The 23,683-nt window shown below is 52.4% G+C and overlaps 1 protein-coding gene across 1 annotated transcript in view; it reads right to left on the reverse strand.

Annotated features, from left to right (window-relative positions):
* Positions 1–23,683, reverse strand: part of PIWIL1 (piwi like RNA-mediated gene silencing 1) — a 1,334,367-nt gene that overhangs the window by 410,735 nt on the left and 899,949 nt on the right. Inside the window, exon 13 of the mRNA XM_069620111.1 lies at positions 20,486–20,673. Coding sequence (XP_069476212.1) covers positions 20,486–20,673 — 188 coding nt within the window. The remainder of the gene's footprint in view (positions 1–20,485; positions 20,674–23,683) is intronic.

Raw genomic sequence — 23,683 nt, forward strand, 5'->3', positions numbered from 1 at the left:
GTTGGAGCAGGTGGGCTCCCCATCTTGCAAGGGAGGCATCCGTAGTCAGAGTGGCTTCCACTGCGGGGGTGGTGAAGGATTTCCCTTTCAAGATGTTCTCCATCGACCACCACAGCAGCGAGAGAACTAGGACAGGCGAGACCACTACTAAATCGTCCCACTGTCCGTTGGCCTGACACCACTGGTTGCTTAGCCACTCTTGCATTGGGCGCATGCGCAAGGAACCAAGTAGATACATGATGCCATCATTCCCAGTAGACGCATAGCCTTGCGTGCTGTTACCTCTCAACTGGCTACATAGTGAGGGATTTGAAACAGCATGTTTTGAACCCTTTCGTTGGAGGGGAAGACGCAGCCGTACTTGGTTCGAATTAGAGCCCCTAGGAATTGTTTGACTTGACTGGGGTCTAAGCTGGACTTCTTCTCGTTGATGGAGAAGCCAAGGCTGACTAAAAGATCTATCGTCTTTTGGGTATTTGACAGGCATGTTTCGTAAGAGTCCCTTGTTATGAGCCAGTCGTCAAGGTAAGGATAAACTGGAATGGATTGTCTGCGCAGGTGTGCTGCTGCTACTGCCAATACCTTTGTAAATATCCTTGGTGCAGATGCTATGCCGAAGGGTAGTACCTTGAATTGATAATGTCTGTCTTCTATCATGAACCTGAGGTACTTTGTGCGCTGGCAGCATTGAAATATGAAAGTATGCATCTTTCATATCCATAGTTGCCATGCAATCCCCATGTGAGCAGAGGAATTACTTTCATGCAAGACTTCTGTCGGTTTACAAACTTGTTCGCTGGCCGCAGATCTAGAACAGGACACATGGTTAGATCCTTTGTGGTTACAAGGAAGTACACTGAATAAATACCCTCCCTTACCTGTGATAGAGGCACGATCTCTATGGCTCCTTTTTGTTCCAGTATCTCTACTTCTTGATAAAGTATGCAAAGATGTTCTGATGTTAGTCTTCGTTGACATGGAGGTCTGTATTTTGGGGATTGGTTGAACTCTACACAGTACCCATGGGCTAGGGTCTTTAGCACCCTCTGATCCGTTGTTATTCCCTCCCATGCTTTCAGGAATGATGTCAACTGGCCCCCGACCTGGGAGGCATGGGAGGGGACCCGAATCTTCGAGTCATTTGGAACCTGAGGCAGGAAAACCTCTGGGAGTCGTGTTCCTGCCTCTACCCTTACCACACCGCTGTCCTCTTTGGGGGTACGGGTTAAGTAAGTGTTGGCTCCCTGTGGAGAGTTCCAGTTGTTTCATGAAGGGTATTGCTGGTGAGAGGAGCGTTGGCCACGAAAAAAACCTTCCGTTTCCAAATCCTCGCCTTGTGGCAGGTCTGAGTAATTTGGTCCAAGCTCTTTAGGGTTTCATGTTCCTTTTTTGCGGTCTCTAAGGCCTCACGACCACCTTCCCAAACAAGTTGGATACCTCCACCGGTTCGTTTATAAGAGACGCTTGTGTTTCAGGCTTAAATCCTGAATTACGAACCCACGCGTGTCTTTTGAGGAGAATGTCTTGAGCGAGGGCTCGGCTGGCTGTCTCGGCGGAATCCAAAGTATTCTTTAAAATACTTTGGTTAACTTGCCTCCCTTCAGAGACTGGAAAGTTGGCGGGTCCGTAGAGGTTCTGGATCCTCTTGTAGGCCTTCTTGTATTAAAGCCCATTGTGCATCTGTGTAACTAGCCAATAGCCTAGTGTTATTGACGATACACGTAGAGTACGCTGCCGCTGTGGTAACCCTCTTACCCAGGGCAAAAAGTTTTTTCCCTTCTTTGTCAGGGGGAGCCCCGCCTGTCGATAAAGGAACCCCTGCTCTTTTTCTTGTGATAGTGATTACCAAAGAATCTGGGGTGGAGTGGCCTCTAATATATAGAGGGTCTGATGGAGAGGGGCGGAAGAGTTTTTCAATTCTTGGGTTTACACCCCTTGTAAGAGCTGGTGTAGACAGACAGAGCCAGGCTTTTTTTTATCGAATTGAGTAAAGGGATGGCTTGGCTAGTTGGCGGCTTCTCTGAGTATATCTTCAACAAAGTCGGTTTCTGGTGCTGCCTCTTCAGTGGCAATTTTAAAGTGATCAGCTGCTTTCTGTAGCATTACATTAAATGTTAGTTGATCATCAACAGGAGAAGGATTCCTTGTAGTGGTATTCTGAGGCGAGTCTGGGTCTTGTGGCTCTGTGGACTGCCATGGTTGAGGGTCACCCACATCTGGCTCCACCCCCACCAGCCTTCAATAGGGTCATCCAAAATGGGCTCATCTTCCATGGGCTCATGTTCCTCCTCCTCATAAAAAGGATTCTCCCCTACCTTAACTGGCAGAATGTCTTCAGTAAGGTCATAATTATACATGTTTTTTTCTAAAGAGGGGGCAAAAAGCCTTGGAAATTTAGATCTAGGGTTAGCAGGGCTTTCATCCCTTGGCCTTTGTGGTGTAGGTTGTTCTGCACGTGAAACAAACTTATCCAACCTCTCCATGCAGTCCTCAAACTTTTCCAGACTGACGATCTAGAACGGTCTAGGGGTGAAAGGTGTCAGTCTTCCGTCAAAAAGTGTCCCCAGCACCCTCTTCCGTCAAAAAACGTAGAGCTCTGTGCCTTAGCGTCGAAGAAAGTCCTTCCTCTCCTTCAGAGAAAACCTCTGGTGGGATCGGTGAAGGTGGGGTATCGTTGTGTCCTTCCCTAGACTTCTGAACACTATCTTTAGATCTCAACGGATCTTTGGGTCTTTCAGAGACTTTCTGAAAGTCCATAGCCTGCCGTTTATGAGAATCGGCAGCCACAATCCTTGCCAAGCTGACCTCGACGTCCTCACCTGTCGGAAGACGCTTAGGTACATCTGACGGTTGTAATGGAGTCTGTTTCGGTGGAAACGAGGCCTTGCCTTTATCGGCTAGTTTTTCCAGCAGTGCCGTAACTTTCGGTGTCTTATGTTTGTCATCGCCGTACGGTTTCCCATGATGCGTGTCGGCGGAACCATGTGTTTTGGGGGTAGCGCCCTTTGTCTTGGATTGCCCAGTTGCTAGGCACGCATGCGGCTGCATGGAGGGTTGCCGAATGCGTCGCTCGGCAGGTATCACCGGAAGGACCGTTGCACCCGTTGGCGCCAAAGTCTTTTTCGACGTAGTAGAAATAAGGCTAGGGGTTGTGTGCTTAGTGTAATGCACGTGTCTGTCTTTGTCGCCACAGTGTGACTTCCCAATAGCAGGACTTACGCCGTGCTTATCGGGGCCGGGGACAGACGATACGGAATGCGAGCGTCCCGTCGAAAGGTCAACAACCTCCGATTCGGAGGCCTGATGGTCACTCTCGCCGTCGTCACATTCAGTGGTAGTGGCAGTGGGGAGAAGTCCCGGCCTTGGACATACCGTAGGCCGCCCACCGTTTTACCCTACGCTCCTTAAAATCTTGGGTCGAAGGAGCTTACAGGCCGCACACTGTTCCTCTTTATGATCGAACGGTAAGCACCGGTTACACCGTCTGTGCTTGTCCTTCCATGGGAATTTGCCCTTGCAAATGGGAAAAAATCTAAATGAGTCCTCTCCATAGCTGGGGTAATACAGAGTGACTAAGACCAACTGGGAAAGAGGGAAGAAAGGGAAAGGCATTTTCAGTTTAAAGAGAAATGTCCACCCTGTCAAGACCGGTGGGGGGGTCTGTACTTCCGCTCTCTATATGGTAGAGGAGAGGCACAGAAGACCCCAGCCAAGATTCTCGATTACGGTAGCGATGGACGAGCAATCAAGGCCTAGCTTCTCAGGAGGTGATGCAGGCTGGTTCTTAAGTACAGTGTATCCCCAAGCCCCCCTCAAAGGAATGTCCACACACTGTATTACTGAAAACACAGTCTTTATATAATTAATATTCAAGGGTTATGTACACTTATCACAACAATGCACTTTGTGCTCAGGAAAACCAATAATGATAAATATCTACAATTCTAAAGTGGTACCACTAATATTAGACCTCATTAAAGTGCATTCACAATACTGTAAAAATGGCACACAGATCAATAAGAAGGAAACCAGCAATAGAGAGAGGAGAGATAAAAGATGGTTGAAACAATAGGCAGAATACTGGCCCTAGCTACTGGACACAGTTCTGTGTGGAGATCCCCCCACCTGGGCAACCTGTAAAATAAAGGGATATGACACAAGCCCAGTCCATATATTGTTCAACAGTCTTATTCTCTCCTACAATGTTTTTACCCCCCCAATGTACCTGGTGGAGTCGAGTTCTTCGAAGAGGCGTCGACAGATCCTTCTTGAATGACCCCCTTTTAAGCAGGAGTCACGGATCGTCGAGAGGCGTAGAGAAACGTCGAAGACCTCGGGGTTCGGCGACGGGGAATCGACGGCCCTTCTTGAATGCCTTCCCTTTCAAGCGGGAGGCACGGGGCGTCGAACGTCCGTCGACAAACGAGGTAGAACGATGTCGAAGAGGCGGCAGCTTCGTCCGAGCGGTGCTCGTCGGCGTCGGGGCGTCGGCGTCCTGCAAGGCGGAGGTGTGCGGGGCACCTCGATGACAATAGTTCTGGACCGCAAAGATTGTAGAGACGGGAGCCCAGCAAGGGCGTCGAGTCGCTCGAGTCTTTGGGATCGTGAGGTGGCGGGAAACCCACCGGCGGATTCTCCTCGGCGCGTTGGTCGTCCTCGACTTTCTCCGGCAGGGCAAAAGCGGTCGACGGTGCGGACGAGGGAGTCCTTCGAGTCAAATGTTCTTAGGCAAGGAGCGGACGGCTCCGGTCGTCGGCGGCACGGCGTCAAGTGGTTCCCACGGCTGGGCAACACAACTTCGACGGGCCTCCAGCGGTTACACAGACCTGCGAACCCTGGTCGACGGCAATGGACTTCGACAGCGTCGAGGTCCGGGTGCTTCACTTCGATCTCCTCGGCGGTCCCGTCTCGGGTCGGCAGCCTTTCGAGGGTCTGACTTCCAGGGCGCTTCGGCGAAGATTCAGCGGTGCTCGATGGTCCCTCGGAGCACGGGAAGAGGGCGCCTTACCAGGTCCTCTCTCGGGTCAGTCCTCGACGATTTCGACAACCTTCAGTTCCGTCGAAGCAAATGCCACAGCAAGTCTTCTTCTTCCAGCTGGACGTCGAGGATCAGCAAATCCAGTTACTCTTGAGTGGAGACTCAGCTTCTGAATGCTTCTGAACAATTTCCAGTGGTGAGAGGTCCCCAGATATACTATTCTGTCTCTCATCCACACTGCTGGCACACACACAGCAGCCAATCACACAGAAGGGCATTCATGCAGTCAGTCAGCCAATCAGGCACACAGTGCATTCAGGCCACACTCCTCCCTTTCAGACACTCACAACAAGGAATGTGGATTGGGACAAGTACCCAGCCATTCAACACTACACACTGCATTCAGGCCAGTTTCGGGCAGGGCTGTCTCAGTCTTTGTCTCTCATGCCAGAAACCAGACAACCACAACAAGGAGTGTATATTGGTCACACACTCCATTCACCCAGGTCCCACCCACAGGAGGTACCCATAACATACAGTCACTGGGAAGGCTCCAGTCAGTCTAGCTGGGCCTTTACAACAACACCATATATGGAACTTCCACCCAACAGCCAGTCAGGGGGAAGGGACAGAGTCAGGGCTTCCCAGGACTTTGGGAAAAACAAGATAACAGGCAATAGAAAGCAAGAGGCCACAGGGGCCATCTTGTTTCCTATCAGGAATCAACTGATTCCAATGGCAGGGCCTGGGTATCCCAAAATGGAGGACACCCAGAGCACCTGTCAAATTCAGCATGGAGCTGCCACCAGCCCATACCCTGCTCTGTGGGCCACCCACAGGTGCCCAAAAACATACACTAGGGGCACAGGGTTGTACCCCTACCCATGGGTGCCATAAGGGTATCCCATGGGTCTGTTCACCAAACCAAAAGAGAGCTGCACTGCCAGGAGTCCCTCATGGACTCCTGGGCAGAAAACATGACAGAACACACGGTAAAAACAGAAAAAGGACAAGGATTCAGAGGCCCTGTCCCTCAGATGCATTTCCGGCATCACAGTCGCCCCCCCCAGACTGAGGTGGAGGGTGCCTAATCTCCCACGGGATAGACACCCTCATCCAGACGGTCAACATACCTTCTGGAAAGGCCATCTGCATTATCGTGACTCTTCCCTGGTCTGTGCTCTATGGTGAAGTCTAGCCCTTGTAGGCTAATCGACCACCTGAGCAATTTCGGATTCTCACCCTTCATCTGCATAAGCCACTTCAGGGGCTTATGATCTGTTTGGACCTTGAAGGTGGACCCCGTAAGGTAGGGCCTAAAACGCCTAAGGCTCCAAACTATACTAAAACTTTCCTTTTCAACAGTAGCCCACCTAAGTTCTCTACCCTTGAGTTGTCTACTGATGAATATGATAGGATGTTCTCTCCCTTTGTCATCTAACTGGGACAAGACAGCTCCAATTCCGGTGTCGCAGGCATCCGTCTGGACGATAAAGGGTCGGCTGTAGTCAGGCGCACTCAACACAGGTGCCCTACACAGACTTTCTTTCAAGCCATCAAAGGCCCTCTGACAGTCTTCAGTCCAATTAACCTTCCTAGGCTGTTTGGGTGAAGTTAGAGCTGTCAGGGGTGCAGCTATGGTTCCATAGTCTGCCATGAAATTGCGATAGTACCCAGTGAGGCCCAAAAAGGCTCTCACCTGGGTTTGAGTAGTGGGAGTCTCCCAGTTCTGTACGTCCTGTACTTTACTGGAGAGAGGTTGGATTTGACCCCCTCCTACCTCATGACCAAGATAGGTAACTTTCCCCTGAGCTATCTGGCACTTGGTGGCCTTGATAGTGAGGTTAGCCCTTTTCAAGGCCTGCAACACCTTATCCAGATGTGTCAAATGCTCTTCCCAGGTGGAACTGTAGACGGCAATGTCGTCTAAGTAAGCCACACAAAAGGCTTCCAGCCCACTGAGCGCATGGTTGACCAATCTCTGGAAGGTGGCAGGGGCATTCTTCAACCCAAAGGGCATGACCCTAAACTGGTAGAGTCCCTCAGGTGTGGAGAATGCCGTCTTTTCCTTGGCATGGTCCGTCAGAGCTATTTGCCAATAGCCTGAGGTAAGGTCAAAGGTGCTCACAAATTTGGCAGCACCTATAGTGTCCACGAGCTCATCAGCCCTGGGCAATGGGTGCGCGTCAGTTTTGGTGACGGCATTGACTCCTCGGTAGTCCACACAGAACCTCCAATCCTTGGTACCCGCCGGGGAACTTGCCTTGGGGACAAGGACCACTGGACTGGACCAGGGACTGGTGGAGGGTTCAATAACACCCAGATCCAACATCTTGGCGACCTCAGCCTGGATGTGGTTTTTGACGGTATCTGACATACGATAGCTCCTGCTTTTGACAGGCACACTGTCACCAGTGTCAATTTCGTGCTTACACCACGGTGTAAGGCCCGGTGTCAGTGAAAACAGAGGGGCATACTGCTGGAGCAAAGCCCGGCAGGCCCTCTGCTGCTCTGTTGTCAAATCGGGAGAGAGTTGTACTCCCTCCACTGAGCCATCCTGAGGGTTGCTATGCAGCAAATCAGGAAGGGGCTCACTCTCATCCTCTTCTTGCCCTGAAGCTAGCAAGAGACATGAGACCTCTGCTCGCCTGTGGAAAGGCTTGAGCCTGTTGACATGGAATACCTGGGGGGCTACCCCAGAGGCTCCCATGTCCACCAGATAATTGACTTCGCCCATCTTGGAGATGATCCTGAAGGGTCCAGTCCACTTGTCTGCCAAAGCTCTAGGCTTGGTAGGCTCCATCACAAGGATTTCCTGTCCCGGAGTCCAATCCACTTGCGAAGCTTTCAGGTCATGCCAGTACTTATTCAATTCCTGGCTGGCCTTGAGATTTGCTGTTGCCTGACCCATCATTTGTGTCATCCTCCGCCTGAGGCCTAACACATAGTCCCCCACTTGCTTGGCGGGACCTGGAGGGGTGGCTTCCAAGCCTTCTCGGATCAAGGCGAGGGGCCCCCTCACGGGATGTCCAAAGAGTAACTCAAAGGGGCTGAAACCAACACCCTCTTGAGGTACCTCTCTGTAAGCAAACAGCAGGCATGGCAGGAGGAGATCCCATTTCCTCCTTAGGGGCTCTTCCAAAGCACCTAGCATGCCCTTGAGAGTTTTGTTAAATCTCTCAACCAGACCATTGGTCTGGGAGTGGTAAGAGGTGGAGAACTTGTAGGTTACCCCGCACTCTTTCCACATGGTTTTCATGTAACTAGACATGAAGTTGGATCCTCGGTCAGAGACAACCTCCTTGGGGAATCCAACACGGGTGAAAATGCCCAGGAGAGCCCTGGCAACCACCTTGGCAGTAACAGTCCGAAGGGGTATTGCCTCAGGGTACCTGGTGGCATGATCTACCAAGACCAGGATGAACCGATGTCCACCTGAAGTGGGAGGGTCAAGGGGACCGACGATGTCGATGCCCACCCTCTCAAATGGTGTGCCAACCACTGGTAATGGCTGCAGTGGGGCAATGACCCTGCCTCCAGTCTTGCCAGACAACTGACAAGTTGGGCAGGTCCTGCAGTGGGACTCCACCTCTACTCCCATCCGTGGCCAGTAGAAATGGGCAGAGAGCCTCTGCTTAGTCTTCTTGGTCCCAAGATGACCAGCCAAGGGCACCTCATGCGCCAACTGCAGTAGGAAGGGCCTGTAAACCTGGGGTACCACCAACCTCTTGCGGGCACCAGGTTCGGGCTTAGTGGGCTCACTAACAAGGAGCTCACCCTCCCAATAAATCTTGAATGTCCTAGGCACTTCACCTTGTGCCTGGGACAGGGCCTGTTTCCTCAGGCCCTCGAGAGAGTGGCACTCTCTCTGTCCCTTACAGAAGTCTGCCCGGGAGGGTCCCCCTTCAGCTAACAAGCATTGAAGGTCGGGATGATCCTCCGGGTTGAGAACCTCTCCCACAGGAGAGTCTTCTGTCTCTTCTCCCACAGGAGTTGAGTTTGGGTTTTCCGCTGGACCCAGCCCGTCCGGAGCATGGATCCCATTGGGTGCTGTCGGAACAGCAGGAAGAGAAGGTGTTCCCTCCACAGAGGTGGCCTTCTTGGTCTTCCTTCTTCTTGCCTTAGGCCTCGCCTTTGGCTCGGATACCTGACTCACAGCCAGACCCGGTGTCACCTGTGACCTAGTGACTGCAGCAGCAGTCATGGGAAGACCATCCGAGATCAACCCCAACTCTACTAGATCATTTCCTAACAGAATGTTAGCAGGGACATTGTCCTGAACCAGGACAGGAAGCTTTGCTGTCTTGTCTCCAATCATGAGTGTGACTAGGGCTACAGGCGATAATTTGGGAGGCCCACCAGCTAACCTGGTGGTTTGCAGAGGAGCACCTTCATAGTCCTCTGGCTTGAGCAGGGTCCTGTCCACCACTGTCATGCTTGCCCCAGTGTCTCTCAAACCAGTAGAAGGCTGGCCATTCAAGAGGACACTTCTCAAAAATCTACGGGTGTTCTGTGGGATAGTCGCCAGTACTTCTGCGTACTGGTCCCAGGCCCCAAGGGACACTAAGGAAATCTCTACTGGAGCACCAAATGTGATTCCTGTAGAGGAGGGGAGGACAGTGGCCTCCACCTCAGACACGGGGTAAGGGTAGGTCAGGCTGACAGCCTGTACTCCAAGTGCCTTACCTTTACACTTGGGGTCACCCCTTTTGTGATCCAGAGCCCCACAATCCCAACAAGTGCCAGGAGTGCGGGGTACGGTACTGGAACCACTGGGAGCCTGCTTTGCAGCAGGTGGACCACTACTCTTATTCCCACCCACAGAGGACTTATCCCCACTAGATTTTTGGGTCTTAGGAGAGGAAGGTTTTGGTTTACCCGACTGTGACTGCTTTTGGGACTCCTCAGCTTTCTGAGAGGCCCCCTTTTCTTTGTCCTTGTCCTTCCCACTGGAGTCCTTAGGGGACACCCGGTGGGAGACCCACTTGTCAGCCAACCTAGCCAGCTTAAAGGGGTCCAAAATGTTCTGGTCAGCCACATACTGACGCAGCTCTGGTGAACAGGCTTCAGAAAAATGCTCAAAAAACAAGAGGTGGGACAACTCAACAAAAGTTTTCACCTTGTATCCATCAATCCACCCCATCATGTTCATGTGCGCAGTACTCACCCAGTCAACCCAAGACACATTCTCTCTTTTCTTAAATTCCCTGAACCTTTTAAGGTATTGGGCAGGTGTCTTGCCAAACTTGGCAATCAAAGCAGACTTCATACACTCATACTGACCCCTTTCTTCCACACTCAGCTTCAGAATACAGTCATATCCAGTTTGAGGCACTCTGCTTAACAAACACTTAGCCCAATCTCTTTTATCTACATCATGAATTGCACAAGCCATTTCAAACGCTTCAATCCATTGGAGGATATCTGAACCCTCCACAAACACACCAACCAAATCTTTCATAAACTTGGTGGCTGGGGACCTGCCACTCTCAATTGGTCTAGCTGAAGTCTCCACTCTAGCTCTCTCTAGCTGGATTCTCTGACATTCAGTGTCCTTGTCTTTGAGCGCAAGATCCCTATTCTTGAGTTCCACTTGCTGTGCCAGCTCCTCTTTCTTAAGCTCAGCTTCTATTTCCAACTTGCGATATTCAAAGGCCAATTTCATCCTTAATAACTCAAGTTCCATGGAATTGCTGGGGTTTGGAACAGAGGCAGCAGGAATGGTGGCATTCCCAGAAACAGATTCAGCGACAACCCCAGGGGCAGAGTCCTCACTGGTTGCATCCCCCCCTTCATCAAGGGTTTCACCATCAGTCTGGTAGTCCACCAGGGCAGCTATCAGCTCAGCCCTAGACTTATCCACAAAGTCCAACTCCCTGGCTTCACAAGCACTCTGGAGAGCCTCTAAGCTCATCCGAGTCAATTTACCATTTGCAATGGGCTCCATTGCCTGTAATGCAGTTATTTGGTACACACCCAAACCTTAATCTAATAAAGTGCGGATATTTTGTAAGTGGCACGGTTATACACTGAGTCTTAAAACCATAAGCATCCCACCGCTGCCACCAGCTTGTCAAGACCGGTGGGGGGGTCTGTACTTCCGCTCTCTATATGGTAGAGGAGAGGCACAGAAGACCCCAGCCAAGATTCTCGATTACGGTAGCGATGGACGAGCAATCAAGGCCTAGCTTCTCAGGAGGTGATGCAGGCTGGTTCTTAAGTACAGTGTATCCCCAAGCCCCCCTCAAAGGAATGTCCACACACTGTATTACTGAAAACACAGTCTTTATATAATTAATATTCAAGGGTTATGTACACTTATCACAACAATGCACTTTGTGCTCAGGAAAACCAATAATGATAAATATCTACAATTCTAAAGTGGTACCACTAATATTAGACCTCATTAAAGTGCATTCACAATACTGTAAAAATGGCACACAGATCAATAAGAAGGAAACCAGCAATAGAGAGAGGAGAGATAAAAGATGGTTGAAACAATAGGCAGAATACTGGCCCTAGCTACTGGACACAGTTCTGTGTGGAGATCCCCCCACCTGGGCAACCTGTAAAATAAAGGGATATGACACAAGCCCAGTCCATATATTGTTCAACAGTCTTATTCTCTCCTACAATGTTTTTACCCCCCCAATGTACCTGGTGGAGTCGAGTTCTTCGAAGAGGCGTCGACAGATCCTTCTTGAATGACCCCCTTTTAAGCAGGAGTCACGGATCGTCGAGAGGCGTAGAGAAACGTCGAAGACCTCGGGGTTCGGCGACGGGGAATCGACGGCCCTTCTTGAATGCCTTCCCTTTCAAGCGGGAGGCACGGGGCGTCGAACGTCCGTCGACAAACGAGGTAGAACGATGTCGAAGAGGCGGCAGCTTCGTCCGAGCGGTGCTCGTCGGCGTCGGGGCGTCGGCGTCCTGCAAGGCGGAGGTGTGCGGGGCACCTCGATGACAATAGTTCTGGACCGCAAAGATTGTAGAGACGGGAGCCCAGCAAGGGCGTCGAGTCGCTCGAGTCTTTGGGATCGTGAGGTGGCGGGAAACCCACCGGCGGATTCTCCTCGGCGCGTTGGTCGTCCTCGACTTTCTCCGGCAGGGCAAAAGCGGTCGACGGTGCGGACGAGGGAGTCCTTCGAGTCAAATGTTCTTAGGCAAGGAGCGGACGGCTCCGGTCGTCGGCGGCACGGCGTCAAGTGGTTCCCACGGCTGGGCAACACAACTTCGACGGGCCTCCAGCGGTTACACAGACCTGCGAACCCTGGTCGACGGCAATGGACTTCGACAGCGTCGAGGTCCGGGTGCTTCACTTCGATCTCCTCGGCGGTCCCGTCTCGGGTCGGCAGCCTTTCGAGGGTCTGACTTCCAGGGCGCTTCGGCGAAGATTCAGCGGTGCTCGATGGTCCCTCGGAGCACGGGAAGAGGGCGCCTTACCAGGTCCTCTCTCGGGTCAGTCCTCGACGATTTCGACAACCTTCAGTTCCGTCGAAGCAAATGCCACAGCAAGTCTTCTTCTTCCAGCTGGACGTCGAGGATCAGCAAATCCAGTTACTCTTGAGTGGAGACTCAGCTTCTGAATGCTTCTGAACAATTTCCAGTGGTGAGAGGTCCCCAGATATACTATTCTGTCTCTCATCCACACTGCTGGCACACACACAGCAGCCAATCACACAGAAGGGCATTCATGCAGTCAGTCAGCCAATCAGGCACACAGTGCATTCAGGCCACACTCCTCCCTTTCAGACACTCACAACAAGGAATGTGGATTGGGACAAGTACCCAGCCATTCAACACTACACACTGCATTCAGGCCAGTTTCGGGCAGGGCTGTCTCAGTCTTTGTCTCTCATGCCAGAAACCAGACAACCACAACAAGGAGTGTATATTGGTCACACACTCCATTCACCCAGGTCCCACCCACAGGAGGTACCCATAACATACAGTCACTGGGAAGGCTCCAGTCAGTCTAGCTGGGCCTTTACAACAACACCATATATGGAACTTCCACCCAACAGCCAGTCAGGGGGAAGGGACAGAGTCAGGGCTTCCCAGGACTTTGGGAAAAACAAGATAACAGGCAATAGAAAGCAAGAGGCCACAGGGGCCATCTTGTTTCCTATCAGGAATCAACTGATTCCAATGGCAGGGCCTGGGTATCCCAAAATGGAGGACACCCAGAGCACCTGTCAAATTCAGCATGGAGCTGCCACCAGCCCATACCCTGCTCTGTGGGCCACCCACAGGTGCCCAAAAACATACACTAGGGGCACAGGGTTGTACCCCTACCCATGGGTGCCATAAGGGTATCCCATGGGTCTGTTCACCAAACCAAAAGAGAGCTGCACTGCCAGGAGTCCCTCATGGACTCCTGGGCAGAAAACATGACAGAACACACGGTAAAAACAGAAAAAGGACAAGGATTCAGAGGCCCTGTCCCTCAGATGCATTTCCGGCATCACACACCCCAACCCCACTCTCCCTACTGTATAGGCCGGCGAAGGCCCGGCCACGTGGTCGGCAGAGCTGACAGGATCACCTTCCGTTGAATCTCGCAGGTCTTCGACGGAAACTGGAACAGCCGTCAAGACAAGGGACGGAAGGGGTGATATTGAATATTTCTATAGAATAAATCGAACAAAGGTCGTTGGACAATCGCAATGTTCTTTACGAACTCCGCATAAGGGCGACCAGTTATCTGAGTGGAAAAAAACAATCCGAGGGGCCTCGACGCGTGAGGGATCTTGGGTACACTACACGTCACGTAGGGACAGTGTTACAGGCACGCCCATATCGACGTCCCCTTTCGATTCTCGAAAGATAAGATGCAATACTCTGCAGTTACCACTGGATGTCGGATTATGCACAGCATGTGATTCTAAGCAGATTGACAAACATAAGAAACATAAATCCCACCATTCACTCAGGCTGAGCTAGGCTCAGTCAGCCTATCACACACTACGGCATTCATCAGGCAGCACCCAATTAGGCTCCCTAGCATTCAGGCCATTCACCCAAAACAGGAAACTCAAAACAGTGGATGTGTATTGGGGGCAACTCCAAACCAGAGTACACACTGAATTCACTCCAGTTTCAGATAAGGACTTAATGGGAGGAAGGTATCCATCAAAATTAGTCAAGCGTGGTGGATAAAATATGGTCCAATGAGTAGTAGAGGTCTTTAAGATGCAGTCCTGATAAGGAACAAGTTACTTACCTGTAACTGTTGTTCTCCAGCATGGGTCTGGCATGGATTCACATGCTCATGAATATTCCCCGTCGTCAGGCTGGGAATCCTCTGTAAAGAAAAAACCAGTATCAGTTTCGTTTCTGATCTGTCTTTCGTAGTAATAACCAATCACTGGTCTCTGCGTCATACTGACCACAGCCAATGACTGCCCTCTACCTAAGCACCGCCTCTGGCAGCCATCTTCAGATTTGGAAGCACGTGAAGTGGCAGTATGACCAAGTGAAGAGCCGCAGAGGGGTAGGCGGGAGGGTTCGCATGTGAATCCATGCCAGACCCATGCTGGAGAACAACAGTTACAGGTAAGTAACTTGTTCCTTCTCCAGCATGGGGTCTGGCATGGATTCACATGCTCATGAATAAAGAATACATAGCAGTACACACATGCACAACCACGGGAGGTGGCAAAGGCTCAACATTAAGCATTACATCAAACTCAACATTAAGCATCTTACCTCCTCACCAGGCTCACCTCAGGCGAACAGGTTGCGCAGCACTGCTTGGCCGACCCTGGACTCCTCCCTGGAATCCCGATCGACGCAGTAGAACTTTGTGAAGGTGTGCGTCGACCTCCACGTAGCAGCCCTGCATATGTCCAGCAGGGGCACACCAGAAAGGAACGCTGTGGTAGCTGCGATCGCTCTGGTGGAATGGGCTCTCGGACGGCCAGGCAGCGGTCGGTTTGCCAACCGATGACAGTACATGATACAGCCGGAGAGCCATCTGGAAATGGAAGCCTTCGAGAGAGCCTTCCCCTGATTGACAGGTCCAAAGTTCACAAAGAGTTGTGACGTCTTCCGAAAACCCTTCGTGCGGTCCACGTAGAACTTCAGCGCTCTAGCTACATCCAGCGAGTGCAAAGTCCTCTCAGCCGGCGACGAAGGCGACGGGAAGAACACAGGTAACACCAAGGGTTCGTTGAGATGGAAGTCCGACGGTACCTTGGGCATGAAGGAAGGGTGCGTCCTGAGCACTACCCTCGTGTCGTGGAAAGTCAAGTACGGGGCCTTGCAGGAAAGGGCCTGGATCTCTCCCACTCGTCGTGCGGAGGTGATGGCCACAAGAAAAGCTGTTTTCCACGATAGAAACTTCAACGGGGCCGAGTGCAGAGGCTCGAACGGAGGTCCCATGAGCTTGGTCAGCACCACGTTGAGCTCCCACGCCGGGGCCGGAGCCTTCACCGGCGGGAACGATCTGAACAGTCCCTTCATGAACTCTTTCACCAGACGATGAGACCACAAGGACGTCCGCCCCGTGGTTCTGGTGTATCGGGAGATCGCAGCAAGATGAATCTTGATGGACGCGTGTGCCAGACCAGCTTTGGCCAGCGTCAGCAGGTACGGCAGTACTTGGGGGGCCGTAATCCGTAGAGGGTTAATCTTCTGTGCGTGGCACCAGACAGAGAACCTCTTCCATTTGTGTCCGTAGCATTTAAGAGTCGAGGACGCCCTGGCCTTTGCAAGAACCTCTCTGCAATCGGCCGGTATGTCGTATCCTCCAAACTCTAGCGCTGCAGGAGCCAGGCCTGCAAGTTCAGCGACTTCGGGTCGTGGTGGAGGATGGCGCCTCCTTCCCTGGAGAGTAGATCCGCGTCCGCCGGCAGCTTGATCGGCGGGGACGCTGACAAGTCCAGAAGGTCCGGGAACCATATCTGCCTCGGCCACGCAGGTGCGACGAGGATCATCCTGCACCGTGACCTCTTGAGCTGGTTGACGAGCCGGATTAGCAGAGGCAAGGGAGGGAACGCGTAGAGGAACAGGCCCTCCCAGGGGAACGAGAAAGCATCGCCCATGCTCCTCGTCTGGGGAAACCTGCTGGCGAACCTCCGGCACTTGGTGTTCGTCGCCGTCGCGAACAGGTCGATCTGGGGTGTGCCCCACCGTCGGAAGAGGCGATCCACCAGATCCTGCCGTAGTTCCCACTCGTGGCACGAGCGCAGCTCCCTGCTGAGTGAGTCGGCGATGGTGTTTTTTATCCCTGCCAGATGAAACGGCACCAGAAAAATCCCTTGGGCAACGGCCCAATGCCACAGGTCCTGCGCCTCCTTGGACAGCGCTGGGGACCTGGTTCCGCCCGGTTTCCTGATGTAAAACATGGTGGTGGTGTTGTCGGTGAAGATCCTCACCACCTTGCCCTTGAGGGACGGAAGGAAGGACCAGAGGGCCCAAAACACTGCACGGAGCTCCAGGACGTTGATATGCAGGGACTTCTCCGTCGGGAGCCAGAGTCCCCTTGCGTGCAGATTTTCGGTGTGCGCTCCCCACCCTTCCAGGGAGGCATCCGTGGTCACGGTCTCCTGGTGGGCTGGGGTCTGGAAGTCCATGCCCGCCGTCAAATGCGCGCGGGTGCCCCACCACCGTATCGCTCGTCGGAAACTCTCGTCGAGCTTGATCCTTTCCTCGAAGCTGCCCGTCGTCTGGATCCAGCGCGCATCCAGGAATTCTTGCAACGGGCGCATCCGGAGCCTGCACATGGGAATGAGGTAGATGCAGGAAGACATCATCCCGAGGAGGGACTTGATGGACCTCACTTTGGCCGCGTCGGCCACCAACATCCGTTGCACCTTGCCCAAGATGGTCCTGGTCCTCTCCTCCGACGGGGAGGCCAGAAGGGACACTGTGTCGAGCCTGGCTCCCAGAAACAGTGCGACTTGCGCGGGCACCAGGTGGGATTTGGCGTAGTTCACGGAGAATCCCAGGTCCGTGAGGAGTTGGACGGTCCTTGCCGTGTGGACCACGGCGAGCTCCCTCGTCTTGGCGCGGATGAGCCAGTCGTCCAGGTAGGGGTAGACGTGAATCCCCTCGCGGCGCAGCTGCGCCGCCACCGGTGCGAGGCATTTGGTGAATACCCTGGGTGCCGACCGTAGTCCGAAGGGAAGGGCTTTGAACTGGTAATGACGCCCTTGGACCACGAATCTGAGGAATTTGCGGTGCCCCTTTAGGATGGGAATGTGGAAGTAGGCATCCTCCAAATCCAACGACGATAGGAAGTCTCCTTCCTCCAGCTGACCCAGGACGTGCTGGAGGGTGACCATCCGGAACTTCTGCGCCTTGATGAACTTGTTCAGACGTCGCAGGTCCAGGATGGGGCGCCATCCTCCCGTCTTCTTCTTCACGAGGAAGTATCTCGAGTAGACTCCGGAGCCCCGAAGCCTCTTTGGGACGAGTTCGATGGCGCCCTTTCTGAGCATCGCCTTTACCTCCAGGAGAAGTTGAGGGACGTGAAGTTCTTTCCTGGCCACGGGGGGGACGCGCGGGCACCTTCTTTGAAACTCGAGCGCGTGGCCCCGGGCCAGGGCGTCCAGCACCCAACGGTCGGTGGAGATGGACTCCCACACGCTGACGAAGCCCGCCAGCCGGCCTCCAACCGGGGTGCTTCGGTGGGGGCCCGACCCCACGGCCGGTTCAATCCTGCTTGGGCGCGGCCTTGCCGCCTTGACCTCCTTGGCGACGACGGCGGGGTCCGCTAGACTTGCCTCGTCCTCTGTAGGCCTCTTGCGACGACGAGCGGGCCGCTTGACGGTAGGAAGCGAAACCCCCGCCGGAACCTTTGGAGGCGCCCTTGCCTCCGCCGCTCCGAAAGGGCGTCCGTCGTTGCAGGACTCCAAGGGCCCGGGCCGTCTCAGTATCCGCCTTGATGGCCTGAAGGGAATCGTCCACTGTCTTCCCAAACAGGTTGTTCCCGTCGAAGGGCATGTCCAGGACTCTGGTCTGGACGTCCTGCCGGAAATCCGTAGCTTTGAGCCATCCACGACGTCTAAGGCAAACGCCGTTGCCCAGCTGGCGGAACCCGGTGTCGGCGATGTCCGTCGCCACGGTGATGGCGTGGTCCGAGGCCACCTCACCTTCCTGCAGGATCTCAAGGGCCTCCGCCCTCTTGTCGTCCGGCAGAAAATCCAGCAGGGGAGCCATCTTGTACCAGAGCTCCCTGTCATAGCGGGCCACGATAGCCAAGGCGTTGGCCGCTTTAATCGTCGTCGCTGCCGACGAGATGACTCTACGTCCCATAGCATCCAATTTCTTTCCCTCGCCGTCCGGCGGGGAAGTCGATGTGGAGGCCGCACCCCCCCCCGCTTTCTTCCTGGCTGCCGCGGAGACGACGGAGTCCGGGGTAGGCTGCGCCCGGAGGCACAGGGGGGCCGTGTCCGGGACCCGGTACTTTTTCTCGTACCGGTCTCTTCTAGCTGGCGTCGTGGAAGGGTTCTTGAGGAGGGAAAGGCCCTCATCCCAAATGTCGTCCAACAGAGGCACTGAGAGGACCGTCTTCCTCTTGGCCTCGCGCCGCTGATAAAGGAAGCCTTCCTTTTTCTTCTCCTCAGGGCAGAGTTGGAAAAGCTCGGAAGCCCTGGAGATCATGGAGTGGAAAGATCCGATCTCGTCGGGCGGAGAAGCCCTGGTGGGAGGCGACGACGGAAAATCCTCGTCGTATGCCTCGTCGTCCGTACCCGTCGCTGCCGTGTCAGTCCCCGTATCATCCCCTCGGGTGGACGGGGAGGAGGGCTGGAAGGGGCGCGACGGTTGAAAAGGAGGTGGTGGATGGATCCTTCTTTTCTTGGTAGGGGGAACACCAGAAGGTCCCGGTTCTGGATCCCCCGACGGGAGAGGTTCCTCCGTCGGTAACGGTAGCCTCGTCCTTATCTCGGAGCATAAGGACTGTATGGCCAACAAAATGGCCGCCGAGTTGTCTTGCGGCGCTGGCAGAGGGGAATCCGACGGGCGAGCAGGGGCCCCGTCGGTATCCTCGACGATGTCGTCGTCGTCACCTGCGTCGGGGTCCATTCCGACGGGCTGGCCGCCTTCCACGCCTAGGCCGTGGCTTAAGACCTCGATCAGCTCCTCTTCTGAGGTTGAGGCCGAATCTCCGACGACGCCCTGCCCCCCCTTCTTCTTCCCCACGGAGGGTTTCACGGGGGTCCTATCGATGGGCACAAAGGAAGACTCCCTCCGAGGAGGCAGGGAGATTCTGGGCCCTGAGGTCGCCACCACTGGTGCAGCCACCACAGGCTGAGCCAGGGCCGCCGCGACCGTTTCGATAGAGGGCTTGGTCGGATGGATCAAGGCCTTCACCACCTTAGGTGCGCTCACCGCCTTATCCTTGAGGGAGGGGGCACTGCCACGCTCCTCCTCTGCCTTAGAGCTCGACCGGGGCCTCTCCAGGAGCTTCGCCGGGTGCTCGGCCTTCCTCTTACCCGACCCAGAGCGTTGGCTCGTGGTTGATGGTGCCGGGGAAGGTGCGCCCTGCCTGGCGCCCGTAGAGCCCGACCGTTCGGCGCTCCCGGTGCCAGCGGACTCGCGGTGCTTGGCCTTATGTTGGGCCCCCGTCGCCGGGGCGCCCTCAAAGGTCTTAGAAGACCGCTCGGATTTCTTCTTCTTCTCGCCAGACGGGCTCTTACCCTCCAGCCAGTTGGCGAGACGTTGATGGCGGTCCTTCATGGTCCGTTCCGACATGTTGCCGCAAAACGCACAGTCCTTCTCCACGTGCGTCTTGTCCTCATGAAGGCAGTAAAGGCAGAAAGAGTGTTCGTCCTCCTTGAAGACGTTCTGCAGCTGGCATCCAGGGCAGACCCTGAACAGCTTTCCGGGCTTCGAGCTTCCCTTCTCCTGGGCCATCTCTGAGACCGGGCCTGAGAAGCTTCTGGATTCCTCCGAAGTGTAGCTCGACGAAATCTTCACCCTTGAGGGGCACAGATGAATCCGACACGGGTCCCCGTTGATCGGATGTAGGATGGGTGGAGCTTGAGGCTCTTTGACCGAAAGAATCGAAGTTTTTTGTGAAAAAAGCGCGAAAAATAGCACTAACGCTCGAGAGCAATAGCACGAGGATCCCAACACATGAACGTGCGGTAAAAATCTGAAGATGGCTGCCAGAGGCGGTGCTTAGGTAGAGGGCAGTCATTGGCTGTGGTCAGTATGACGCAGAGACCAGTGATTGGTTATTACTACGAAAGACAGATCAGAAACGAAACTGATACTGGTTTTTTCTTTACCGAGGATTCCCAGCCTGACGACGGGGAATATTCATGAGCATGTGAATCCATGCCAGACCCCATGCTGGAGAATGGTTTGTTCTCTGGTAATATTGGCACTGTTAAAAACTAAAAATACCACTCAACAACCATTTATGAATTGTTTCAATATACAAGGCATGGCGAAAGTGAATGATAGTATTTACAAGGGCCATCTGTTGCAAAAATGAAAACACCCAAAGCATCTTAAGAGACTATCAAAACAAATTAAAAATGTGCTAACTATTCTTACATGATGGCTTTGTTCATTTTGATGCCCATGGCAGGTGTAACTTTAAACAAATTCTGTACTAGTGCATTAGCAGCGTCATAATTTCTTCTTGTATATATCAACAGCCAATTGTCCAAAGACTTTGCACTTGTCAAATGTAATCCTCTAGTCTCCCTGGTCCAGTCTGCACTGTGTGGTGTGTAGTCAAGCTAAAAGGAAAAACAAAAGTTATTGATCCTTGGAAATTATAATATATAAAATGGCAAGTGGAATAGGTTACTGAGAAAAGGCTGCATTTTGCACAGAAAACAATGATAGAAGAGCACACAGTATTTTAGAAATAAGAATTCATTTAGTCATTAGCATTACATTTGCTGTTTGTGATATCCATGAAGGTAAACTGTATTTAAGTCATAAAATAAAAAGGCTGATTATGGTTAAAAAACATTTTAAAAATCTGTTTTCAACATATCCAACAGCATTGGTGTTTCTGCCGAGGTCCCCATCCACTTCTCGCCTTCAAGTCAGAAGCAATGTCTACCAAGTCACCTTACTGACCATAAATTTCCTCTGGTAACGTCCCAATTTCTTTGGGATACAAGGGGATCAAAACCAAAGGGAATGGGGTCCCCTTATAATAAATATCTACTAATCGAGCCAACCACTCCTAGATTGAAGGGCATTATCCGGAGAAATTCTGGCAGCACCCGGGAAGGAAGCAGAGAACGAACGTCCAAAGATTGAGCTGGTTATAAAGTAGAGACGGATTCTTACCAATGTTCCACGCAGCTTAGCCTAAGGGCATACAGTCGTGCAACTTATCTGTGCCTCTCTTGGATGGTTTATGCGTAGTGGACTCAGCTGGCCTCACCGGGACAGAGGCCATGTGCATCAATGCCAAAGCAGCCAGCGTGTAAGCAAAGATGTAGAGCATCTTGAGACTGAAGGCCACCCATTTGTCCGGAGAATATTATTGGGTTGAGAAAGGAACCTGGTCTTCATAGAAGTATCTGCAGTAGTGGCCCCTCTGATGAGGAAGAAGAACAAGAAGAATCATGCTTCTGAGAAACACCGAGTGACTCTGACCACATGGAGCTTTATCTTTTTGCCCTTAAGGACCGAAAACCTTTCTTGGGTGTGGTGATCCACGTCGGGACAACAAATGAGTCAGTCACCTTTCTCCTGGTGGAGGAAGTTAAACCGGTTCTTATTTGATGGCTGAGAAGTGTAATTAATTGTTTTAATCTGTACTGAGTTTTTACAGTGTAGCATTTAAAACGTTTTTATGGAACTGTCAGTTTTACGAAATGAGTCTACTAGATTATGAAACCGCTTCACCTCCCGTTCCCAAATACAAGGGGTGCATTGACGAATTACAATCTTGTGTTTAATGCCCCTCACTGCAGCAATGAACAGATTCGATTGGTATCAGAGACATGCATACATAATCAGCAGACAACATAGGATTTAAACACGGAAGACTGATGGATTCCGTATATCGTCGAAGGAACGAAAAAACAAGAACATCTGGAAAGATGCAGTGTTCCTAGAGGGAGAGGAGTGTGCAGAAAAAAAGCCCTACGGTCATGGGGAGGTGGCAACACCTTATCTGGCGCTAAACACGCAGAGGCGTTAGGCAGAGCAGACACTGAGCTGTGCTTACCCCTCCACCATTGTGACAGTAAGGTTTCTAAAGAGAAGCTACATTGGGAGATGGAAATCAAAGATAAGTAATCAATGGTAGGAAGGAAAAGGTAGAATTTCTCAATTTTTCTCAAAGGGTTTGAATTTGATAAATATGCAATTGTTAAATCTAAGGATCATTTGCAGTTGAGAGGGTTTTCGATAGAAGGAATTCTGCTCCCTGACCATGCAGTGCTCTGTGTACATTGCAGAGTGCTTTAAAATGGATTTTCTTCCAGAGGTAGCGAGTGGGGACGTCTCAGGGCTGGGGTGATGTGTTCCCTCTCCTGTTCAAAGTCTTGCCACTATGTTCTCAATACATTGTAATTTCTTGGTGAAGAAATCAGCAATACCTAGGTACAGGTTGATTGTATAAGTTATTATAATTATCTGGGAAATTAGTGAGGGTCCTGTGTGGAAAGCAGAGATGGAACAAGTTAGTTCTCAAGCATGGGTATGTAAACCAATCACTAAGGTCTGGGTCATACTGCCCCCAGCCAATGACTACCCTCTCCCTAAGCCCTTCCTCTGGCAGCCATCTTCATATTTGGTATAACGTTAAGTGGTAGTATGACCAAGAAGAGCCACAGAGGGGCAGGCAGGAGTGTTCGCATGTGAATCTATGAAAGACCCATGCTGCAGAACAACAGTTACAGGTAACATCACATGGTCATGAATTAAAACATAGCAGTACATACATAGACAAGCATGGGAGGTGGCAAGGCTCAACAGAAGCAAGGAACAAGTTACTTACCTGTAACTTGTGTTCTCCAGCATGGGTCTGGCACGGATTCACATGCTCATGAAAATTCCCCGTCAGGCTGGGAATCCACGGTAAAGAAAAAATCAGTTTGAGTTTAGTTTCTGAACTGTCTTTCTCCTAAGAGCCAAGCACTGGACTCTGGGTCATACTGCCCCCAGCCAATGACTGCCCTCTCCCTAAGCCCCTCCCCTGGTAGCCATCCTCAGATTTGGTAGCACGTAACATGGCAGTAGGACCAAGTGAAGAGCCGCAGAGGGGTAGGACGGAGGGTTCGCATGTGAATCCATGCCAGACCCATGTTGGAGAACAGTTAAAGGTAAGCAACTTGTTCCTTCGCCAGCATAGGGTCTGGCATGGATTCACGTGCTCATGAATACAAGAATACATGGCAGTACACACATGCACAACCACGGGAAGTGGCAAGGCTCAACATTAAGCATCTCTTACCTCCTCACCAGGCCCACCCTTAGACGAACAGGTTGCGCAGCACTGCTTGGCCGACTCTGGACTCCTCCCTGGAATCTCGGTCGACGCAGTAGAATCTTGTGAAAGTGTGCGTCGACCTCCACGTAGCAGCCCTGCAGATGTCCAGAAGGGGCACATCAGATAGGAACACCGTGGTAGCAGCGATCGCTCTGGTCGAATGGTCTCTCGGATGGCCGGGCAACGGTCGGTTTGGCAACCAGTGACAGTGCATGATGCAGCCGGAGAGCCATCTGGAAATTGAAGCCTTCGAGAGGGCCTTCCCGTAGTTCACAGGTCCAAAGTTCACA

Source organism: Ambystoma mexicanum, chromosome 10, assembly GCF_040938575.1.
Source record: "Ambystoma mexicanum isolate Mex_15411 chromosome 10, UKY_AmexF1_1, whole genome shotgun sequence".
Taxonomy (NCBI): domain Eukaryota; kingdom Metazoa; phylum Chordata; class Amphibia; order Caudata; family Ambystomatidae; genus Ambystoma; species Ambystoma mexicanum.